This window comes from Cibotium barometz, chromosome 2 (assembly GCF_041138505.1).
Source record: "Cibotium barometz isolate CiBa-2024 chromosome 2, ASM4113850v1, whole genome shotgun sequence".
Classification (NCBI taxonomy): Eukaryota; Viridiplantae; Streptophyta; class Polypodiopsida; order Cyatheales; family Cibotiaceae; genus Cibotium; species Cibotium barometz.
The window spans coordinates 2,022,582-2,046,699 of NC_141047.1; the positions used below are offsets into that span (position 1 = coordinate 2,022,582).

Consider the following 24,118-nt stretch of genomic DNA (forward strand, 5'->3'; position numbering starts at 1 on the left):
AACCAAAGCAAAGAGAAGCTAAAAGTTCCATCCGTTGAACGCCATCGACATGAGATCTATGTTCATGAGGAACCAGCCCCCTACCTTCTGCATGTCCAAAGAAACCAGCCCCTTGGCCACCTGTAAGTCCAGAGAAACCAGCCCCATGCCTTCTACAAAAACACGCCCCCTCCAAAAAGCACTAGTGCTGCTGGGCGTTTCATAGCAAGCAAGGGAAAGAGAAAGCCACAAGGGCATGTGCAGCCCCACTGTTTTTCCACCAGTAGATAGGTGCACCCAGCCAGCCAGCGTGTAAGTGTTGTCCCGTGTGTGAGTGTCGTCCAGTCATCAAGAGGCTAAAACCAGCCTTCAGAAACTTGACGGGCGGTGGAACAAACACTCGCACACAAAACACTTCATCACCCATGAGAACCTGGAAAAGGAAAACAAACACAGGAGCTAGAATGCTCCCGCAAATAGTACAAGGACACCGATTGGCCCCAAAACGCAGTGGCGCCCCTTGTGGTAATTCTTTACTTGATCAAATATGAGTACAAAGTACAACTTGTCGAATCCTTTACCAATAGGATCCCTTTTAGCTTTTCACCCAAGACTTTCCAAATAAGAACTCTCGTAACTACAGCAAAGCATTCCATAGAGAAGGCACACCTGTACAACACCTCCCTGCTTGAAAAGGTCTTCTCCATCTCAACCATGGATCCCACAAACCCTTTTCCAAACAGCAGTAGGGCTGTACCAAACCATATGTCCTTCCTACAGTCACCACTTGCGTGTTACCTCGAGAAAACTGAAACCTGTTCACATGCATCCAGAGGCATGCTTTCCTCATGAAACCAAAGACCTGTATGTGATAAACCATAGACCTATATCCATAAACCATAGTCCTGTATCCTCATGTTTCTCCTCGAAAGACCAATGTCTTGATACACATATCAGTCCAAGTCGAAGAGCAACAACACATCTCTTCCAAGAACATTTTCCTGTGCATATGTAACTTGTTCCTCTGTTTCCCAATCTCTTCAATAGGGCCTGCACCCCATGGTCTAAAATAGCAGTACAGTCGTACAATAACAGCAGGAGTATCAACAGTAGCCCTACTCGCCCGTACAATCCACACAAAGCCGCCACAACAGTAGCCGAGAGCAGTAGTACCTCCTCCAACAACCCATACGCACGCACGAGCGCCCACCTACACATATACACACCTGCGAGTGTGCGCCCACACACATAGGGAAGGGGGCAAGCCCTTGATGTCTCCAAAAGATAGCCTAAGCAGACCTATAAAGCTCTCCGCCCGAGGAATCCTGCTCAGCCACACGTATGTGCATGTAGCGCCTGGATGCGAATCCTGCTCCCAGTCCACGTGTAGACCATATTTCTCTGCAGTCCAGCTAGTCGCCAGGAGGGAGAGAGAAAAAGGGCCTGCACGCGTACCTACAGCCGGACGGTTGCATAGAGGTGAGGCACCTGCTGTTCAGCCCCTCTGCATCGCCTGCAAACTGCTCAATCAGCGTGCTGTTCACCTGGAGAGCGCCACCTGCCAACTGCCCACTGGCTTACTGTCGACTCTGCCCCTCTGTCCAACCTGAGGGCAGTCCAGCCCAGTTCCCCCACAGTCCGGCTGTCACGAGAGAGACAGAGAGAGAGAGTGTGTAAGCATCTGTTCGCCTGCATATATATACTGCAGGACAGACCGCCAGCCAAGGAGAAGCGCCACTCCACCACACGACGATCTCCACACACGGCCACTTGTGCGTTTCTCATCCTGCAGGTCTACGCGAATCTGCTCAGCCCACGTCCATCAGGTTGCACCTGAATGTGACTCCTGCAGCCCAGCCCACACTGCCGAAGGTTGCACGCCTGACGCCCGCCTGGCCACTTCCACAAACGCAGCCCACCTGGCGCCCGCCTAGTTGCTTCCATACATGCAGGCCGCCTGGCGCCCATCCCCTGCACCAAACCTGTGAGCATCGCCCAGTCTGCATCAGCACCACTATCTGTGGTCATCGCCTCGTCCACCACCTGCAGCAACGCTGGCCATGGCCGAAGAAAATGACAATCCCTGTTCTCTCTGTCCAGTGCTGCCCGCGATGAGGTTCTTCGTGTAGTTTGTGCTCTATGGCGACCAACCATGCGCCCGCATACACAACACGACACCCGCATACCTGGACTCACCAACCTTCGCTTAAATAACCAGGATGAGATTCGCTTTCTCCAAAACGCCCAAAAGCAACTTTAGCAAAAACGCATGCCTCAAAAATAATAAGATTTTTTTTTAAGCCTTCAAAGGTTACTAAACCTTATAAACTTAAAATCTCTTTTGTCTCCTTTCACACTTGGGCTGGCCACTAACATGGGTTTCCTTTTCACATTCAGCTGATGCCTGTCCACACTGTGCGTCCTGTGCCCGTGCCCGTGCCCCAGCGCATGTGTACCAATAGAGAGGCGCTTGCTTTCCACCCGTCAGTCCCTCTATTTTGAAAAAGCACACACGTGGCCCCAATAATAGCATATGGGCCACATTTACTTTCATGAAAAGTATTATAATGTTTTTAAAGGTTTTTAAAACCTTTTGTCCCCTCCCCCCACATGGGGTTGTGAAAAAAAGAACCTTTATAAAACCTTGAGTCCTTTTTGACTTCCAAACCCATGCCATTCACACTGTCCACCATATCCCTATGCACACCTGCATACTGTCCAAAGAAAAACATAGGGTCGTGACAAAAACGGGCAGAACTATCCCACGCGGCATAAAAAAGGCCAAAAAAAATGCAACATTCGCTGGCCTGTACGCTGGCCACGTGGCATAAAAAGGCCAATAAATTGCAACGTTCGCGAGCAACATTAAAATAATAAAAAACATGTTCGCTGGTTGGTTAAAAAAATTGTCACGTTGCACTGCAGGCGGCCCAATGACGCGAATGGAATTTCCATTGGGGGCCGTCCAAAAATAGTAACCCTTCTACATTTTAGGAGTGTGATCCTTTGTATTCCACTTTATTAGAAATGTATGTGAGCACCATGTAGAACTATGTTTCAATACTAGATCTCTCCCAAATCATCGGGAGCTCACCACACATGCTTTCCACTTGACGCTTGAGCTCCAATGCCCGTTTCTCTGTCCAAGAAACCATCTCAAGCATAGTGACGCAAAAGGGGGGAAGCGGGGAAACGCCATTTCCCCATGTAGACTTCTTGGAAACAGGCCAGAAAGGGGGACACGGGCAGGGCTATCCCACGTGGCATAAAAAAGGCCAAAAAATGCAACGTTCGCTGGCCCATTCACTAGCCACTTGGCAATAAAAAAGGCCGATAAATTGCAACGTTCGCAAGCAGCATTAAAATAATTAAAAAAACACCTTCTCTGGCCCGTTAAAAAGATCGCCGTGTTGCACTACACGTGGCCCAAAACAAATAAAAAATACTTTGTGCTCCCTGCCCGTTGAGCTACATGCAGTACTCGTTGCCCCTCCACAACGGCTAGGTTGGGCCTTGGCATCCACAACGGCTACATTCACCATATAAGCCTGTACTAGTGTTTGTTATGTATAATGTACTTGCACACAAGTTCCTAGAGCAGAGATTCAAATCCCAAAGCTCAAGCACTTACCTCTCTCTCTCTCTCTCTCTCTCTCTCTCTCTCTCTCTCTCTCTCTCTCTGCGGAGCAACACCGAAGTTGGTTCAAGGCAATCGCATTCACTTCTCAGTTTGGTCCTCCAAAGTCAATAAAGTTTAAACAGCAAGTGTTTTTTTTTTTAATTTGTAAATGGACCTTGTTTTTTTTTTAATAACCACTTGTCATGACCCTATGAAATTGGTACAGCATCATAAGTGTGAGCATGGTGGTCAGTGAGCAGGATAAATATTTAAAGGTTCATATTTGGGGCTAAGGTTTATTGACCCATGTGTGGACAACCCCAAATGTGAACGGGACAAAGATAATTAAAGCTAAAAGGTTTTATAACCTTTGGTGCCAAGGGAATTAAAGTTCATAAGGTTTTATAACCTTGGGTGGTCCCTGGGAAGGTTTTAAAAACCTTAAGTGGCCCCTAGGATATTTATAGGGGCGGGGGGGGGGACTACTTAACTTTTGGAGTACACGCCTCCCTCTCTCTCTCTCTCTTTCTCTATCGCTTTTTGGAGAAGAGAGGCGCTGAAGGGCAACGCTGGAAGCTGGCGTGGAAAAACAGCTTGGGAAGAGGAGGAACCGGCTAGTGCTACGCAGGTGTATTGCCTACTCTCTCTCTCTCTCTCTCTCTCTCTCTCTCTCTCTCTCTCTCTGCCGGCAACAGTCTTGTTGCAAGAAAAGCCTGTGAGGTTTCTCACGGACTGGACAGAGGAGCAGGGGCGACAGCATACAGGCGGACTGTTTGCAGAAGGCAACGCATAGGAGAGGTAGTAGGGGCGGTGGACTGTTTTCAGTGAGTGCACAGAAAACTGAACAGCAGGGCGGCGGGCTGCTTTTTGCAGGCGGCGTGCAGAAACTGAACTGCTATAACTCTCTATCTCTATCTCTCTCTCTTGCTTGGAAAGCTGGAAGCATACAGGCTGGCTGTAGGCGACCCAGTTGACGATTCACTTCTCTCTCTCTCTCTCTGGAGGAAGCTGGAAAAAAGACTGTAAGTTTCTCTCTCTTTGTGAGCACGTGGGACGGTAGGTGGTGTCTTATGGAGTCTCTCTTTTCACTGGCTCGTGACTTTTCCGGAGTGGTTCTCTATGGCCCTTTGTGGGAGGAAGGGTTTGGCAGTTCAAAGGGTTGAAACAGGACAAGATTGTGGCTAATTTGGAAGAGTTTTGTGGACTGTTTTCATGGCTCAATTTGTGGCTATGTGCATGGTTCGATCAGATGCATATTCAAGGCCTCATGGATGTACAGACTTAGCAGATTAGAGGAGATAACAGTGTGGTGTTCTTGGGACACAAGGCTGCGTAACCTCTATGCTAAGAGGTCCTGAGGATTGGCAGATTGGACTTGCAGACATACGAGCCATGGATGGCCATGTTGTACTCATCTAAAACTTCTCCATTGAAATTGAATAAAGAAATACCAAAAGGGGCGCCAAGCTTTGGGGCCAACAGGTGTCGTTCTCTTTCTTGTGTTGGAGCACTCTAGCTCTTGTTTATTTGTTTATTGGCTAGACTACAATTGGATTGGGAGATTGCTAGTCTACCACACTTTGCTTTCTACCACACGCCGGTTTCACCATTGACGTTTTTTAAATGACTATTGAAGTAAGTCCATATAAAATAGATGGGAAGCATCTTAATTAAATTGCACGTTTTTTTTAAATATAACCAACCCTTTTAGAATAAATGGACCTTGTTTTTCAATTAATCCCTCTCTTCTTCTTATTGTGCTGCATTGAATAGTTTGCACCAATGGCATTCTATGAGCCGCGTTTGGTTATCGTTCATGCGTGGCTGAGCAACAATACATCGAGACAGCTCATTGTTGATGCCCTTTGCCTCTTCTACAGAGCTTGACATTGCAGGAGGCAATCTCTAAGAGGGCTAGACGATGTCACTGCCCTCCCATGTGGTTTTGGAATGATGAAGATTGCTTGCTATTGCAAGTGGTCCCAAGACACACTCGAAGACGAGCACCCATATGGCGAAACCTGCAGTCTGTAGAAACACCTGCTATTGGCCCTAGTTGATGTTGAGGCACTTGCCAATCATGAGGATTAGGACAATAAACCCATGTAGAAAGTCGCCTTTTGTAACTTGTATTGCCAAAAACTATTGCTAATGTTGAATGAATAAAGAATTTATTTTTCTCCGAACTCTGCCTGCTCTATTGTTTTTTTTCGGAATCTCTTGGCACCTTGTCCTTATTGATCATTGCAATGACCCATGTTCCTCATTCCCTCTTTGCACCCATGGCCTCCATGGATCAGTCTCACTCCACCTACATCACTAGTGAAGCACGACAGGAGCTTCGTCGGAAAGACGAAGTGACATGGCCATCTTTATCAACTCGGAGAGCAAGGATGGGAGTAGATCGTTCCACATATGTAGGCACTTCAAGACAAACCTCTGGAACCACTAGGTCTTCATTTGGTGGAATGCCACCATTTTTTGGACCCACTGCAAATCCGTTTGGAGCACCACCACCAGCAGTGGGCGCGAGGGGTATTGTTCACTCAAGGCAAAGTACACTTCAGAGTAGATGGGACCCAAAGAAGAAGGAAAAGGTGGATGATAGTGTTGCGCGCTTCTTCTACCATGATGCCGTTGTCTTTCAGACCGCTCGTAGCTTCTACTTCAAAGACAGGTGCGCAAGATGGTGAGTGATGAGTATGAGAGGCATGCTTTGTCTGGAACTGCTGTAGGAAAGGCATGTGCGTCAAATATTGGGAACCCTCTTTGGTGGTAGCGGGTGAGATGCATCATAGCTTTGGGAACACCAATCATCCACTTGTTGAGGATGACAGATTCACTTCAGCCATGCATTGAAAAGTCTTACGAGGGGATGGACAAGATGGTGGAAAAAATTGGAGCGCATCAAGCAAGATGAACAAAAATACCAGGTTTTAAGGAAGCTATGCCAAGATAGATGGAATATGTACCATTCACCTATGCATGTAGCAGGTTTTATGGTCGATCCCCACTTTCAAAAAACAGGCCATCAATACAAAGATTCGGAGGTGGCAGATGGATGGAACATGATTTTGGAGTGACTTAAGCTTGACATTGCAAAGCAAAGAACTATCAAGGATCAACTGGCAGATTACAAGGCTTGCAAGAGGAGGTTTGAAAAAGCCAATGCTTTGGCAGATCGCTTCACCACTGATCCATGTGTTTGGTGGGAGGACTACGGGGTAGACACTCCAGAGTTGCAACAATTGGCCATAAAGATTCTGAGCCAGGTGGTTAATTCCTCTTGTTTGGAGCAACCATGGAGCTCATTTAGCCATATCGCTTCAAAGAAGCGAAACCGGCTTGGCAATCAAAAGATCAATGATCTAATTTTTGTGAGCGCCAATTTGCGTCTTCTTGAGCGTAATGAGAATCCCCAATCTTGGAAGCATTGGTCAGAGGAGGATGAGAAAGGTTCAGATGCACAGGAGCAGGCCAGTTTGCCGCCTAACTTGATAGCTAGTTTGAGCGAAGCAAGGGATTGCGGCTCCAACCACTTCCTAGATTATGATGATTTGGGCTCACATGATGTGCATCTCTCGCAAGTTTGAGTCTACCCATGAGTTCCAAACTTTGCTAATGTATTTACATTGTACTTTCTATTCTAAATTCAACAAAAAAAAATGACTTGATCTTGAGGTGTCCTTTATACAAATTTGAGAAAAGTCTTGCTGTTGAGTTTGTAATTACTAGTTTTTGGTTCTGTAATTTAATTTATCAAGTATATGTGCCGTTTCCTAGCCCTTTCCGTTTCCCAATGGTTGTTGTTTCCGTTTTCTTTTCCGAGGGGGTGCCTTTTCTATTCCTATTTCCCGTTTTTGGTGACTATGATCTCAAGTGCCTAGACCAAGCTCTTCAAGCGCTAAATCTTTTGGATTGGATAATCCCCCATTCCCAAAGCTTGTAGTGTCCAAATATTTAGACATTCTGGAGCCCAGCATACCTCTTTCATACTAGGAAATGTCCGAGCTGGTGACACCAAGTGCCCACAATCTGGGCCAAGCCTAAGCACAAGCGCAATATGTGAGTGGGCTCCAAGGTGACCAAAGGGAAGGCGGGTCAGGTCGTTCCACATGAAAGGCCTGTCGAAGGCACTGCTCCTTGCAGGTGGGCAGCTCTTTGAAGAGCGATGGCCGGAGAACATCCCAATCTGTGGAAGAGGCTAGCAGCAAACTTGTCCCCAGAGGAGGAACCAAGCTTCTGTAAAGGTGCAGCCAAGAAGATCCATCGGATGCCAGTATCCACCCTGGTCCGCGAGAGGGGGTGCGGGCCAGTAGGAAGTCCACAATTCTCCTCCTAACTGGAGACCGTAGACAACAAGCTTCCCTACCAAGGCTTGGCTCTGGGTCACCTAGGCCTCCCTTGTGGGAGGGCTGTAAGACTACTTCCAAGCCACCTTGGCTCAGGCAGCCTTCCATTGTTGCCAGCCCACAAGAAGTACCGAATGAGCCTCTGGATTTGTCCGATGCAGGACCAACAGACCACCCAGCATGAATTAATATACGACATGGTAGCTAAGAGTGTACCTGGTTGGCCACCACCACCTGTCCAGCCAACAGTCATGGAATGCTCCAGTACAGGAGCTTCCTCCGAATGCTCAAGAGGAGGAGAGTGATCTTGGAGTAATGTCAATGCCCACATGGCATCCTAAATAGCAGATAGTGGTGCCCCAATCTCAAAAGGTGAAGATAATATCCAGGATGCCATAGATAAGATCCGAAAGGTGGGGCTAGAGGCGTAAGTCGATCTCCTTGGCAAGAATTTCATAAGTTGTGCCAAGGAGAGTGATGGACGCCATCGACAAACCTCCAGCTGGTCCCATCCTCTTTGGGATAAGGTGGATGAGGCCCTTGGCGAGCCTCTCTGGAAGGAATCCTATCTGCATGACTTCATTATTGAACACCACCCTGAGGACAGCCTTCAGATGGTACCAGTTATGAAAGAAGAAAGAGACAAGAAGTCCGTCCCTACCAGCGCATCTCCAGCAAAGTGAAGGCCGCTTAAGCCTTTTCAAGCTTGTCCATGGTGAAAGGGAAGTCCAAGGTCTACCGAAGCCTGGCCAACACAACTAACCGTGTGTGCTGCCAAACTTGATACCTGGCTCTGGCATGACAATGGGGAGTCTGACGAGAGGAGCTATCTGTAAAAATCGGAGGCAATGGCATGAACCTGGGCATAGTCCGAGGTTACCGTACCCCACAGATCGCCGTGCCAAACATAGTTCCGGCAAATAATGAGAACCTATCATGGAAAAGAAATCCCTTGTGACCCTATCTCCTGCCTGAGTCCAGAAAGAGGCACGGACATGGTAGTGATAGTCTACTCTCTAGGTCTCGATGGTGGCCTCCAAGACAATCCACGCTCCCTCGATTTGGGCTCCTACCCAAGCACTGTATACAAGCCCTGGAGGGATGCCAATCCCTGCTGTAAGCTCATCTCCTCCTCACGTTAAGGTCACCAACCTCTCCCATGCATAGGCCTGAAGGCATAGTTGTTTCTCGTACCCGTACGAACCCATTCGTATTGGGTGGTTCATTCGGTACGAGTCCCCCCCCCTCCCCCCTTCTCTCTCCCCCTCCTTGAGAAAAAATTCCAAATGCTAAAAAAAAATATAGAAATCCTGCTGAACGAAGATCCCAAATGCCCGCAATACTCCGCAACTTTCGTGTCCACTCAATATTCCATATGGGGTTGCCGAGAGACCTAAAAAATCTGGCAAGGTAGACTGGTAGTGTACACTTGATTGGTAGGATAAGAGAATCTTGCTACATCACTTGTAGATCCCTGGTATATGTAGCTAGATAGTCAGATCCTCAAGTTACGTACAATGGAGAAGATTTGGACATGGCCATTTTGATCTAGAGAGGGGTCCCTAGGCCTATTACCCTAGATGCACTGCTCGTATTTGTGCAAGGACGGTCCCTTAGTCATAAACGCTACACTTGGAGACGTTTGGTATTTTGCATTACCCATGCAAGTTCTTTTTTGGAGACAATTGGGAGATCCAACTCGGAGAGACACATCTCCATGTTTTGGTTCCTCAAGCACTGTAGACTCCTCACCCCCCAACCTTCCCTCACATTCAAGCTTGAAGCTCCATAGTTTGCAAGTGTTAAAAAAAACCGTATTTTATCGTGCGGTATCCGAAAATTTCATATCGTACCAAAAATTCCCGTACGGTATCGTATTTTCGTACCATGACAACTATGCCTGAAGGAAAGTGCTAATCTCTTAAAGTGTCTCATCTAGGGCGACTACTGCAATCCCTCGGTGCAAACATCTCTCAAATCTCCTCCATGTGGGTGAACACCAAGTTGCGGACAATAGAATCTGGGATCCTCCCTGATTGCTCGTAGCCCTGATGCCATGAGTCACCCAGGTGAAGAAGAAATGAGGCATGGTCCGAAAGCGGGGTCTCGTTCATGTTGAAGTCAACCCCCCATGCTGCAATAGTTTGCACACGAGAGACCCTCATGCACTTGGATCCAGACGAGAGGAGGAGAGGAACCTAAGGAGGTTGCACGAGAAGTGGTTGCGTGTAACTTGGTTGAACACAATGCTAATCAATACACTTAAATAAACTAAGAGTTTATGGACACATGCTCAATACAAGAAGTAATTTGCTCAACTGACAAGAGACACACAATGAGCCGGAACGGCCGGTCCCTCCTCAAATAAAGTATATTAATCTTGGGAGAATCAAGTACATAGTGTCATCAGAATTTCTGACCAGATTTCCATACCAATGCATATGAATACAGTATTGCAAACAAGTGATTGTCGATGTAGACTTGCAACTCACACTATCCTCTCAAGTGCCCATACACATGGTAGCAACAATCTGCAAGAGAGCACGTAGGACAAAAGAACATTACACAGGGTATGTGATCTTGTAATCCGGTTCCTCCCTCCTGCTACGTGCTTCCTCCATATTTAAGCATAAAAGCTTACCAATTGCAAGTAGAGTCGATAACAACGGAAGTCTTCGCCGATGGAAGTCCTTGGAGTGATGAGATCTTCGATTTGTCGCATTTCTTCGTGACAAAAGTCTTCAAGTGGATGAAGGGAACCCTAGGAAAGCTTCCCCTAAGGTTCAACTTCAGAAAGGAGGGCTGAAATTAGGATTTTCAGCAAAAAGACCAGACATTACAACAATAAAGAGAGCTGATTTGCTGAATTTCAATCATTGGGAGTGTGTAGGAGAGTGGTTAGCACCTGGAAACACTCTTGGAAGCTTGGGAAACACCTTAGCAAGCTTGGATATGGAGTTGTGAAGGAGAAAGTGTAGAAAATACAACCCAAATGTCCTCATGAAGGAGGCACCTACCTCAAGAGAGAGGAGTGAGGTAGTGAGTTGTTCACTCTAGGTGGCAGGCAGGTGCTTTGTGGAGCTAGCTAGAGTGGACACATGGCTGGTTACTCCCTTTGTACAAAGGGGATAAGGTCTAGGCAGTGGACATTGGGTTTTGTCCACCTCGAGACATCAGCGTGTGTGAACACCGAGCTGGTCATAATTTATAAGTGAGTTTTGGTCGCCCAAAACTTAATGAAGTGTGTACACACTCACTTATAAATTAGTGTCAACTCCTAAGGCTAGGTTTATGACCAATACTTACCACCTGTCACATGCCACATAACCATGTCAACAGAGAGTTTCACATGCACGGTTCACAGGCGGGCTACCCCTTACCTAGAACTACACATTGGTCAAGCAAGCATGAAAACAACATGCAATTTCAATTGCACGCAAGCACATAAAGATGCTATGCAATGCAGCATTGGTATGGACAATCCCCGTTCATGAGACTATACCAAAATAGACGTGCTCCATCCAAGTACACGACGTACCAGACCCAATGGAACACCAATCCACCAGGCATTTACACAGAGACACAAGTCCCAACAGAAAGCCAAGTCCATAGTATCACATGAGTGGCATCAATCCCCGGCATACACATCTTCCATGGACACCAATCCAATGTACATACATGATGAGAAAGCACGGGTGGACCAATTGGGTGGCCAAATGGTGACATCCCCCCCGGCTTCTAAACAACTGTCCACAACTAAAAAGCATCCAAATATGTATGAAGCACATGCGGGCAATCTCTGAAGAACTCGTCATCTACCCATTTAGCATCAATGGAAAGATAGTTCTTAAACTTCACAAGGTAACGCCTGACAACTTTGCGTGCAGCAAGCTTGCGTTCCTTGTGATACACAATCTTCTCTGGCTGTAAGATCTCGTCTAGCTCATCCACTTCTGGTGGATCCTCAATGGCCGTTTCATTGGGCTCCAGCCCTACATACTTACGAAGGAGACTCACATGAAAAGCATTGTGTCTGTGCCAATGATTACGTAATGCCAATCTGAAAGCCACTTCATTGATCTTCTCGATCACTCGAAAAGGCCCATAGAACCTGGTTGCAAGCTTAGGATATGCACCCTCTTAGCTAGGCCTCTTTGTTAGTCTTGCTTTCTCAAATTTCAGCAATACCCAATTATTCTCTTTAATATCTAATTGCCTTCTATGCTTGTCGGCAGACTTTTTTATGCTTGTCTTGTGACCTTGCAATGCCTGTCCGCACTTGAGCAAAAGCAATATCCAAGTCTCTTACATACTCATCACCTACAAATATCTCATCCTTTGTACGAAGGATAGGTGGCAAAACCACCTTATCATAAACAATCTCAAACGGGGCCTTTCCCGTAGATGCATGCACCGTGTTGTTGTATGCAAATTCCACAAGCGGTAAGTACTTCTCCCAAGAAGACTTCTGATCCACCACACAACATTTCAAGAGATCCAACACGGCTGAATTTGCTGCCTCACTTTGCCCATCCGTTTGAGGGTGATAAGCTGATGAGAAGTCCAATTTGGTACCCATGTTATCAAATAAGACCCGCCAAAAGAGACTTGTAGTCCTGGGATCTTTCCCCCACAATAGACTTCGGCATTCCATGATGCTTGAACACTTGTGCAAGATATATTTTAACCATATGCTCAGCTTTGATGGTCTTTTTGACCGGCAAGAAGTGAGCTTGCTTGCTAAACCTGTCCACAATTGTCCAAATTGCATCATTATCCCGTTGGGTCCGTGGCAAGTCCATAATGAAATCCATTGTGATACTTTCCCATGGCTGCGTGGGAATAGGCAATGGCTGAAGCAAACCTGGTGCCTTTTGTCTATCAAATTTCACCTTTTGACAAGTGATACATGCATGTACATGTGCCTCTATGTCCTCCCGCATACCTGGCCAAAAGAAATACCGCTCAATCATGTGCGTAGTAGGCATTATGCCTCTATGACCAGCATATGAAGGAGCATGGCACTCATCCAAAACCTTTTGCCTCATGTCAGACACCACACATAGGCAATTATTTTTCATGAGATAACCCTCTTTGATCACATATGAGGCATGTGCATGACCAGCTATCAAATCAGCCCAAATAGTGGCAAAATCATATCTGTATGATACAAATCACGCATGGCAGACAAGTCCCCATGAGAGGCAACCGAGATAGCTGCTGCATACGGCTTTCGTGACAATGCATCTGCCACTACATTCTTCTTTCTTGGGGTGTGCAAGATCTGAAAATGAAACATAGAGAGGAAATTGGCCATCCTCATATGCTTCTTTGATAACTTAGTTTAGGTAAGAAAATACCTCAACCTCTAGTGATCTATTTTCACAATGAAATCAGTCCCAAGAAGGTAATGTTTTATAGTAAGTGCATGAATTACAGCCATCTTTCTCATAAATCCCAAGAGATAGCTCTGCATCATGCAATCTACGGCTCGCATAAGCCACGGCATGTCCCTCTTGATTTAGAACAGCTCCTATGCAATTTCCAGATGCATCACATTCCACACTAAAAGGCTTTTACAGATCCAGAATGATTAACACTGGACCATGAGTAGTTGCATCTTTCAATTTGAGGAATGCATCCCTCTCTACATTAGTTTATTTGAATGTGGCCGCCTTTTTTGTCAAATCATATAAAGAAGAAGTAATCCATGCAAAGTGCCGAATGAACCTGCGGGAGCATAATCCAACAAAACTATGGATCTTTTGCATTGAACTCAATTCGGGCCAACTCTGAATTGCATCAATCTTTGCAGGATCCATCCGCACTCCATCTTTGGACACAATATGCCCAAGATAATGTATCTCTGATAAAAAGAACTCACCCTTCTTTGCATTTATGAAGAGTTTATGCTGACGGAGTTCTTCAAAAACAATAGCCAAATAAGCATTATGCTCTTCTTCGGTCTTCGAGAAGACTAGGATGTCATCAAAGAAGACACATGTAAATTTCCTGTACCCACGGAAACTCAGGCCAATTCTGAATTACATCAATCTTTGCAGGATCCACTTGATGGTAAGCTTATTCAAAGCTCTATAATCCACACACATACGAAAGGATCCATCCTTCTTTTGAACCAAGAGGACGGGTGAACAATATGGGAAAGAGCTTGACTTTACCAAGCCCTTCTCAAGAAGTTCTCTCACCTGCTTCATGATCTCCCTACACGATAGGCTGGCCTATTAGGTGGTGAGCTACTCGGCACAAGATCAATGCGGTGATCTTCCGGTCATACGGTTGGTAACTCATAAGCAAAACAATCATTGTACTCTTGCAAGAATTTCATTCTATCATTACTAAGAGTGTTTACATGTACATTATTTTCCTCAACATAATCCTGTACAAAAATCAAGTATGCAAAAACACTCTTTTGTACATGAGATACAAGGAGAATGGTATCACCCTCTTCACCAGCATCAATTATATACTCTCGGCCTTTATGCATGAAGGTGATCTTGTTGGTCTTGTAAGCCTTGCACAGATCAATACGTGTATGCCAAGGCTTTCCAAGCAATACATCACAGCCATTCAAAGACGCCACAAGAAAATCCTCATGATCCACATAGCCTTGAATGTGTATACACAACTTGCCAATAATAAGCATGACCTGCGCTTCTCTACCAACAAAGACAGTCCCTGCTTCAATTTGAGAACCCATGTCCTCCACTTCAATACCCAAAGCAACTGCCATCAGTGTAGATATAAAGTTCTCAGTTGTAGAATCATCAAACATTAACAAAGCGAACTGATTCTTAAGCTGTCCCCAACCTTTACATACAACCCTGTCTTTGCTATCATGTGAAGTGTTGCCCTGCATATCCGGAACCATATGCACATTAGGCTTTGATGCATTTGCATTATCATGCTTCTTCTTGTTTAGGCATGCCTTTGCAATATGCTCGGTGCTACCACAAGTAAAGCATTTCCCCTTGCTCATATATTGCTTTTTATGCTCTTGAATGAGACCATAGTCTCTCACTTTGAAGGGACACTTCTTGGTAGTGTTATTTTCAGCCTTCATTTTTATCTTGGTTTTGGTCCTTTTTAGGTGACTGTCCATTATTTTGCAGGTTTTGGACAATCCTCTCTTTGCCTTGAAATGAGGGTTTAGCCTTATTGGACCGACTCAATTTAAGTTCCAATTACTTGGTGGCAGTGGTGGCGGCTGCGATTAGTTGCTGTAAGGTGTGACAGGATACATTTGTAGTCCCACTTTGTACACGGGTTGTAATCCCGATTGAAACCTTCTCTTCCTTTTCGTCTCGGGGACATGCATAAATGGAGACACCTCCAAAAGGACTTTCCAAAACTTTTGTACATATGCATTCACTGTTTCCCCCTCATTTTGCTTCACCCAATCCCGCTTCATTGTTATCTCATTCAATGCATTGGGAGGCAAGAATTGAGCATAGAACCTCTCCTTGGACTCTTCCCATGATTTAACAGGATTCGGTGAGAGCAGCTTTGTGAGCCACCAATGGGTAGCAGTGCCTTTCATGAACATGCTTACATGCAGGATCATGGATTTCTGAGTGAAATCCTCATCACTGAAAAGCAATATCAAACTGGGCAATAAAAGCAAGTGCCTTAGATGTATCATATTCTATGATATGCAGCGGAAGTCTTTGTATTGGAAGATCCTGTCACACAAATGCTCACACCGTCGATGCTGAAAGCAGGCGACTGTTCACATGCAGAAACGCAGGTATCTTATGCTGATTTGGGACTGATCTGATGCGCTTATGACTGTAGGGACTGCTGAATAGCATGCGTTGGAGAACCAAGGTTGGCTGAAGCAAACTCAAGCTCTCCAAGGGCTGGATGAGACTAGTCTAGTGCTGAAGGCAAGGGAACTCCTAGGGCTGAGGAGGAAAGCTCTTAGCACACTGAAGACTGAATGAGAAACTAAGCCCTATGCAAGCCTATTTATACTAACTAGAGGCTGGTCAAGTTGGCTGGTCATTTACTTAATAAAATTTATATTTATAAATGACAATAAATGCTAAATAAATACCAAAAATATGAAAAAAAAATACCAGATAAATCCTAGTAAATTCCCAAAGGCTTCTGGGATGTTCTAAATGATGCACAGGCATATGAATGCATATTATGCAGGATGCAGAGTGCTTTCTAATGCAAACCCTAAGGCTTCTACTGACTCTACATGCATGAATGATTCTCTCCAAGTGGGTTGAGGGACTTGACTGACTGACTGACCCGCTAAGGCTGAGGAATGACCTACGTAGCTCGTGCCTGACTTATCCTGGATGAGGATGTACAATGGGGTCACGACGTACGACAAATATCATCCTACTGGGTTCTAATATTGTACAACTGTTGCACACGGCTTCGTGGGTACATATGCATTCACTATTTCCCCCTCATTTTGCTTCACCCAATCCCGCTTCATTGTTATCTCATTCAATGCATTGGGAGGCAAGAATTGAGCATAGAACCTCTCCTTGAACTCTTCCCATGATTTAACAGGATTCGGTGAGGGCTTCTTCGTGAGCCACCAATGGATAGGAGTGCCTTTCATGTACATGCTTACATGCGGGATCATGGATTTCTGAGTGAAATCCTCATCACTGAAAGCAATATCAAAACACTCGGCAATAAAAGCAAGTGCCATTGATGTATCATATTCTGTGATATGCAACGGAAGTCTTTGTATTGGAAGATTCTGTCACACAAATGCTCACACCGTCTTCTGTATCCTGAGTTTCGTGAGTTTAGCAATCCACTTTATTACTTCAGACTTTAAAGAGATATGAGAGAGAGATATGAGAACTGTACACCAGATTGGGTCCCGAATTACCCACTGAAGGGCCTCCTATCCCGATAACGAGATAGTATTTGCTTTATTTCTTTAGAGTGAATGACTGTGGACTGTAGATAAGCCAAACGCAAGATCTCGGAGGATCGGAAGCCTGGCTGAACTGTACACGGCTGTAGAAACACCTCGATGAACTGATCTCGAGCCTATGCACTCTTCCCAAGGGCATGAGGAAGGGCTGCACACCTGAGGCTGAGAAAAGGAGATGGTGGACTGTTCTAAGCTATGTTAGAATGCTGTAAATGCTTATGAATGCTGTGTTACCTTCACCAGAGGGCTGGTGTATGACGGGATGATGTACTGAAGGCTGGATACTGATATAAACTGATGATTCAGGCTGAGAACTGCTGTAGACTGAAACGCAGACCTGTAGGGATAATGCTGGACTGAAACGCAAGCTGAATGCTGATGCTGGACAGAAAACGCAGGGCTGTAGACTGAATTCTGGCCTGAATAGATGCTGAAAGCAGGCGACTGTTCACATGCAGAAAACGCAGGTATCTTATGCTGATTTGGGACTGATCTGATGCGCTTATGGCTGTAGGGACTGCTGAATAGCATGCGTTGGAGAACCAAGGTTGGCTGAAGCAAACTCAAGCTCCAAGGGCTGGATGAGACTAGTCTAGTGCTGAAGGCAAGGGAACTCCTAGGGCTGAGAAGGAAAGCTCTTAGCACACTGAAGACTGAATGAGAAACTAAGCCCTATGCAAGCCTATTTATACTAACTAGAGGCTGGTCAAGTTGGCTGGTCATTTATTTAATAAAATTTATATTTATAAATGACAATAAATGCTAAATAAATACCAAAAATATGAAAAAAAATACCAGATAAATCCTAGTAAATTCCCTAAGGCTTCTGGGATGTTCTAAATGATGCACAGGCATATGAATGCATATTATGCAGGATGCAGAGTGCTTTCTGATGCAAATCCTAAGGCTTCTATTGACTCTACATGCATGAATGATTCTCTCCAAGTGGGTTAAGGGACTTGACTGACTAACTAACCCGCTAAGGCTGAGGAATGACCTACGTAGCTCATGCCTGACTTATCCTGGATGAGGATGTACAATGGGGTCACCGCGTACGACAAATATCATCCTATTGGGTTCTAATATTGTGCAACTGTTACACTGCTGATGATGAGCCAGTTTGTCACCATGCACTGAGTGCAGAGTGCATGTGACATATTCCCCATGATATGCGTCAAACTTCACAGATTTGTCTCAAGCTTTGAAGTCACAATACTTTGATGCATGTGCCTGCAACTCAACATGTTTTCCCCCATGTTTGTCCATTGCCACAACCGTTGTGATTGGCATCATTTTAGGAACAAAAGGTGATGCATAAGGCATAGATACATGTGCCTTGTAAGCATGAGGCATGGCTGGCCCCTCAACATGCATTGGTACATTTTCAGCTATAGCTTCTCCCTCACGAGCACACTCGACAAGACATGAGTGGCATGAGAGATACGTAGAATACTTGCACCAACAGAAAATTGCAGCCCATGTTGCATGTGTTGTGCACGCACATTTTCAACCAGCAATGGCATTTGACATACATTTTGACCACTGCCATAAACATTGTGTCCTTCACAGACTACATAAGGTATTCCTATATGGCATGAAGTCACCGATTGTTCCTCTCCCATAGCATGAAGGTTCATCCTCTTAGACATAAGTTCTTGTTCAGGCACCTATGGGGATTCCAAGACATGTGGGATGGTTGCCTTTTCTACATAGACATCCTCGGTACGAGCCAAGTATGCACGTGCTGCATCCCTCGGTTGCATGTGCGACTCTTGAGCAATCATTGCCATTGTATGATCCATATAAGATTCAGCTTTCTTGGCTTTCAAACGGTCATGTACCAATGGATCCTCGCGGCGGTAGATTCTTCTTGTTGTGCATGGAGAAGAGCCTGCATACGAGTAAGTTCAACCCTCAAGACTATGGACTCTTCTTCCTACATAATCTCTTTCCCACGGGACGGCTGTCCCACATATTCGTGTTCCCTATTGTGCACCACATGAGTTTACTCATCCTGTAAAGCATCGAAGGCATGCATTTAATTGTCCCTGTCTCTTGTGTTTGCATCTCTAACATTCACTATATGGTTGTCCATAGCGTTCTAAGTGTAGAGATAGCTAGTGTTCACGGTGATCGTCTCTCACGATAGAAGTGAAAGAGAACTGTATGCTCTGATACCAATGTAACTTGGTTAAACACAATGCTAATCAATACACTTAAATACACTAAGATTTTATGGACACATGCTCAATACAAGTAATTTGCTGAATTGACAAGAGACACATAATCAGCCGGAACGGCCAACCCCTCCCTCAAATAAAGTATATTAATCTTGGGAGAATCAAGTACATAGTGTCATGGCAATTTCTGACCAAATTTCCATACCAATGCATATGAATATAAGATTTCAAACAAGTGATTATCGATGTAGACTTGCAACTCACACTACCCTCTCAAGTGCCCATGTTCTCTACCATCTACTCTCTATTGTTTCACCAATACATGGTAACAATAATATGCAAGAGAGCACGTATGACAGGAGAACACTACAAAGAGTATGCGATCTTGTAATCCGGTTCCTCCTTCCTGCTACTTGCTTCCATATTTAAGCATAAAAGCTTACCAATTACAAGTAGAGTCAATGACAGCAGAAGTCTTCGCAATGGAAGTCCTTGGAGTGATGAGATCTTCGATTTGTCGCATTTCTTCGCGACAAAAGTCTTCAAGTGGATGAAGGGAACCCTAGGAAAGCTTTCCCTGTGGTTCAACTTGAGAAAGAAGGACTTAAATTAGGATTTTCAGCAAAAAGACCAGAAATTACAACAATAAAGAGAGCTGATTTGCTGAATTTCAGTCATTGGGAGTGTGAAGGAGAGTGATTAGCACCCAGAAACACTCTTGGAAGCTTGGGAAACACCTTAGCAAGCTTGGATATGGAGTTGGGAAGGAGAAAGTGTAGAAAATACAGCCCAAATGTCCATACGAAGGAGGCGCCTACCTCAAGGGAGAGGAGGAGTGAGGGGGTGAGTTGTTCACTCTAGGTGGCAAGCAGGTGCTTTGTGGAGCTAGCTATATTGGACACATGGCTGGTTACTCCCTTTGTACAAGGGGATAAGGTATGGACAGTGGACATTGGGTTTTGTCCACCTCGGAACATCAGTGTGTGTGAACACCGGGCTGGTCATAATTTATAAGTGAGTTTTGGTCACCTAAAACTTAATGAAGTGTGCACACACTCACTTATAAATTAGTGTTAACTCTTAAGGCTAGGTTTATGACCAATACTTACCACATGTCACATTCCACATAACCATGTTAGCAGACAGTTTCACATGCACGGTTCACGGGCGAGCGTCCCCTTACCCGGAAGGAACTACACATTGGTCAAGCAAGCATGAAAACAGCATGCAATTTCAATTGTAAGCAAGTACATAAAGATACTATGCAATGCAGCATTGGTATAGACAATCCCCGTTCATGAGACTATACCAAAATAGATGTGCTCCAGGCAAGTACACAAGGTACCAGACCCAATGGAACACCAATCCACCAGGCATTTCCGGGCATGTACACAGAGGCACAAGTCCCAACGGAAAGCCAAGTCCATAGTATCACATGAGTGGCATCAATCCCCAGCATATACAACTGCCATGGACACCAATCCAATGTACATATATATACCTTCATAAGGTCAGAAAAATCTGAACTTACGAATTGAGAGATTTGAGAAAGAAATAATAGTGAAGAAGGACAAAGACAAAAACAAAGCATTTGACAGATCAAAAATAAATAAACTAACAAACCTAGCTACTGAGGATCAATGCACATACATGATGACATGATGAGAAAGCACGGGTGGACCAATTGGGTGGCCAAATTGTGACACTGCGGGGTCCATTGGGAAGTGCCTTTCAACGGGCCTAGAGAATCTGCTGTTGATATTAGCTCGAGATCTGATGATAAATGCTCATAACGGTTTGCTGACTGTACCAGATCCTTGGGAGGCTGAAAACCGGTAGCCCCCACCAGTGGGTCTGAATCCAAGAAGAAACATTTTGCACACTCTGAAGTAAACCTGAGATCCCACACTACAAGCAGACTCATCTCCACTGTTTTCTCTGCTAGGGTGGGCGAGTTAAGCTCCACCCGCATGTATCCGTTGCATCGCTTTGTGATGCCGCCGGGCTCTCCAACGAGAGCCACTTGGAGGAGATTGTGGGTCTAGCCTCGAGCCGGACGGCTGCCCACAAGCTTCCACACTAGGGTGCTTGCTTCCAGTGAAGTGACTAACGAAGCCAAGATCTGAAGCGTCTGAAAAAGGACTGTTAAGGGTGCCCCGAAAAGGACAATGGAGCGGCTGCCATGGAGTGTGCCTGAAGGGTGAACCAAAGGGGACCAGCAACTGTAGTAAACTCAGCCTGAGGCAAAAACAGCGGGAGGAGACAGAGCAAGGCAACCCGAGGAAGCAGAGGCGAAAGGGAGACAAGGGACGAAAATTGGGCAGAGGGGGGGCTGCTGTTAACAGCGTTTAGAAGTTTATAATGGTTTAGCAGACATGCTTCATGTAGAAGGAAGTGGAAGTGGTATTGCAGGAAGGACAGTGCAAGGGGAGCTTCAGCCCTTCCATTTGCTAGCGCTAACCGTAATGCTGCATTGAACTTGCAAAAAAGAAAGATGAGGGGTAATCTCCTCTAAAGGCACTCTTGTAAGTCTGAACACCATAAAAAATGGCTGTTCTATGTTTTGGCCCCTCAATCGTGTCAAATGAAGGCCTTACCCCTTTACAAAACAACTTGTAGGCACCTACTGAACTACTGCTACTTTCGCCTTTAGTTTCTTCTTTATTGACTTTTGCTCCCCCTCCTTTGTTAGGAAGTCTGAGCACCTTGGAGCAATTGAATTCGAAGAGACTTTTAGTTGATTCTCAGGTGCAACACTTCAAGCTGGTTTTCGTGTGTGTGTGTGTGTGTGCCGCACCACATGTGTTGATAAGTTGCCATCAGAAAATTCATCCATAGCCATGTCCCTGGATATTGAAGGAAGCCATTCCTCACCTCGCTGTGTTTTCAACAAAGCAACTCTTTCATCCTCTTTTCTCTTGGCTTCCTTCTCTTCGACCTGATGTGAGAGCCAGGATGAGAAAGCCTTTGCCACAGCTTTCTCTGCACTTGCCTTCACAGCTGCACCATCAATTGCAACAGCTAATAGGCTGGATTGGAACTGTTGCAAACCAAGTACATAAAGCATCAAACCTTTCTTAGTACCATTAACTACAATCATAACTTGTGTGTGTGTGTGTGTGTGTGTGTGTGTGTGTGTGAGTGAGAGAGAGAGAGAGAGAGAAATGAAATGAAATGTTATATTAACGTCTTCAAAAGGCCATAATGACCTATGAGACCAAAAAGTTACATCATGGTGGATCTGATACAATGTCTGGATAAAAAACCAGAAAATGAAAAATAAAGATGATACTATTGGCACCTAGAAAATGAAACTGGAACTGGAAGGTAAACAGAAACCCTTATAGGGTGTGAATATAGTGAAGAAGGGGGGGGGGGGGGGGTGGGTGGGTACGCTATGGAGGTGAGTGTACAGAGAGAGAGAGAGAGAGAGAGAGAGAGAGAGAGAGAGCAAACAAAGAGATTATACCCGTTCAGAACTTTCATCTAAGGTATCATCTTGATGCTTCCTCCTTTTAGTTGACACTGCATCTGCAAATGAGAAAGCCTAACAATGAGATTCTTTTTGCTTTATATTAAATCACACAATCACAATCACTGCATATTAGGTGTAACTGAACCTTGTTGGTTCATCCTCGTCTGCAACAGATTCTTATTTGTACACTTGCCTCCACAAGAATGTTTGTCAGAAAGACCAGGTGGTGCGCATCTGAATAAGCGGAATCCAGTATCCTCTGCATCCTCACTACAATGAGCATTTGGCTCTTCCATGCCTTCATGCTTGTAAGATTTTATTTCAAAAGTTTTGTCTAAATACTCATGGAGAAGGTCGAGTGCCTGCAACAGTACAATGTCACAAACGTAGGCTAGAAATGGCACATGATACACGATACTGCAAAAAGCCTACACAAATTAAGCAAGCGATGAAAGCAAAAGGTTTTTGCATAAGCTCTATGTCAACAAAGAAAAATCAATAACAGTTGTATTTAGGATTTGATTCTGGGGCATTAACGAACCCATGGCAGCAGCCATACATCATTTGAGTACCACCAAACCCATGGCAACACCCATATCAACAAAAATCTGGGTACCAGAAAAACAATGGCAGTGACCATCTCATATGCCTTTTAAGAATGCCAATGCTACTCAAATTGTCCACAATTATGACAGCCATGCATCCTCTGTCTACGGGATAATGAAAACCAAATGATGTTGCTTGCCACTTTGAGTTTTCCATATTTTTAGCATAGGTATGGCATACAAGGTTAGGTGATCAAATCTATCTGCATAAGCAGGCTCTCTAGACATTCAAGAGCTTCTTCAATCAAGCCTGTGTGGTTGCATGGTCACACAATTCCCACATGCATGTATAGATTGACTACTATAGATTTAAATCTAACTCTCAAATAGAGTAAAGAAAATGTAGTTGCTAGTGATATAAGGGTGTCACTTAAAAAAGATAGTGGTTCAAAGGAATCAATTAGAAGGGTCAATAAGCGAAGAAGATCGTTAGAAAAAAAAATTCCTTCAATAATAGGTACTTGTTACATAAAGGTCGCATTTGTGTACTTATGGAAGAAAATATTCGTGAGAATATTTTACTAGAATGTCACGACAATCCAAGTGCGGAGCACCCGGGAATTTCTAAGACCTATACACTTGTTAAAAGACAATTTATTGGGCAGGTTTAAAGAAGGACGTCTAGAATTATGTTATAAAGTGCCCTAAGTGTCAAGTCGATAAAGCTGAGCGTCTAAAAATAGGTGGAATATTACAACCACTACAAATACCTAAGGTTAAGTGGGAAAGTATTTCAATGGATTTCATAGTGGGACTATCCCGAACGAGTAGAGGGCATGATTTAGTGTGGATAGGTTAACTGAGTTGGTACAAAGAAGTAAAAACACCAGAATTGGCTAGAATGTTCATCCGTCATCTATACAGATTATATGGATTGTTAGCAGATCTAGTAAGCGACCAAGATACAAAGTTTACAAGCCATTTTTTGAAAGAAGTGTTCAAAAAATTACACACCAAACTTATTATGAGTACATCTGAACAT

At 44.8% G+C, this 24,118-nt stretch overlaps 1 protein-coding gene across 2 annotated transcripts in view; it reads right to left on the reverse strand.

Moving 5' to 3' along the window:
• Nucleotides 1-20,564: 20,564 nt before the first annotated feature.
• Nucleotides 20,565-24,118, reverse strand: part of LOC147640549 (uncharacterized) — a 51,101-nt gene continuing 47,547 nt past the window's right edge. Inside the window, exons 2-4 of one of the 2 annotated variants that reach the window (XM_086812873.1) lie at nt 22,677-22,893; nt 22,526-22,587; nt 20,565-22,096 (exon numbers count right to left, since the gene is read on the reverse strand). In XM_086812873.1, the coding sequence (XP_086668999.1) occupies nt 21,815-22,096; nt 22,526-22,587; nt 22,677-22,893 (561 nt within the window). In that variant the 3' untranslated portion in view covers nt 20,565-21,814. The remainder of the gene's footprint in view (nt 22,097-22,525; nt 22,588-22,676; nt 22,894-24,118) is intronic. The other variant, XM_086812876.1, reaches the window with a different exon arrangement.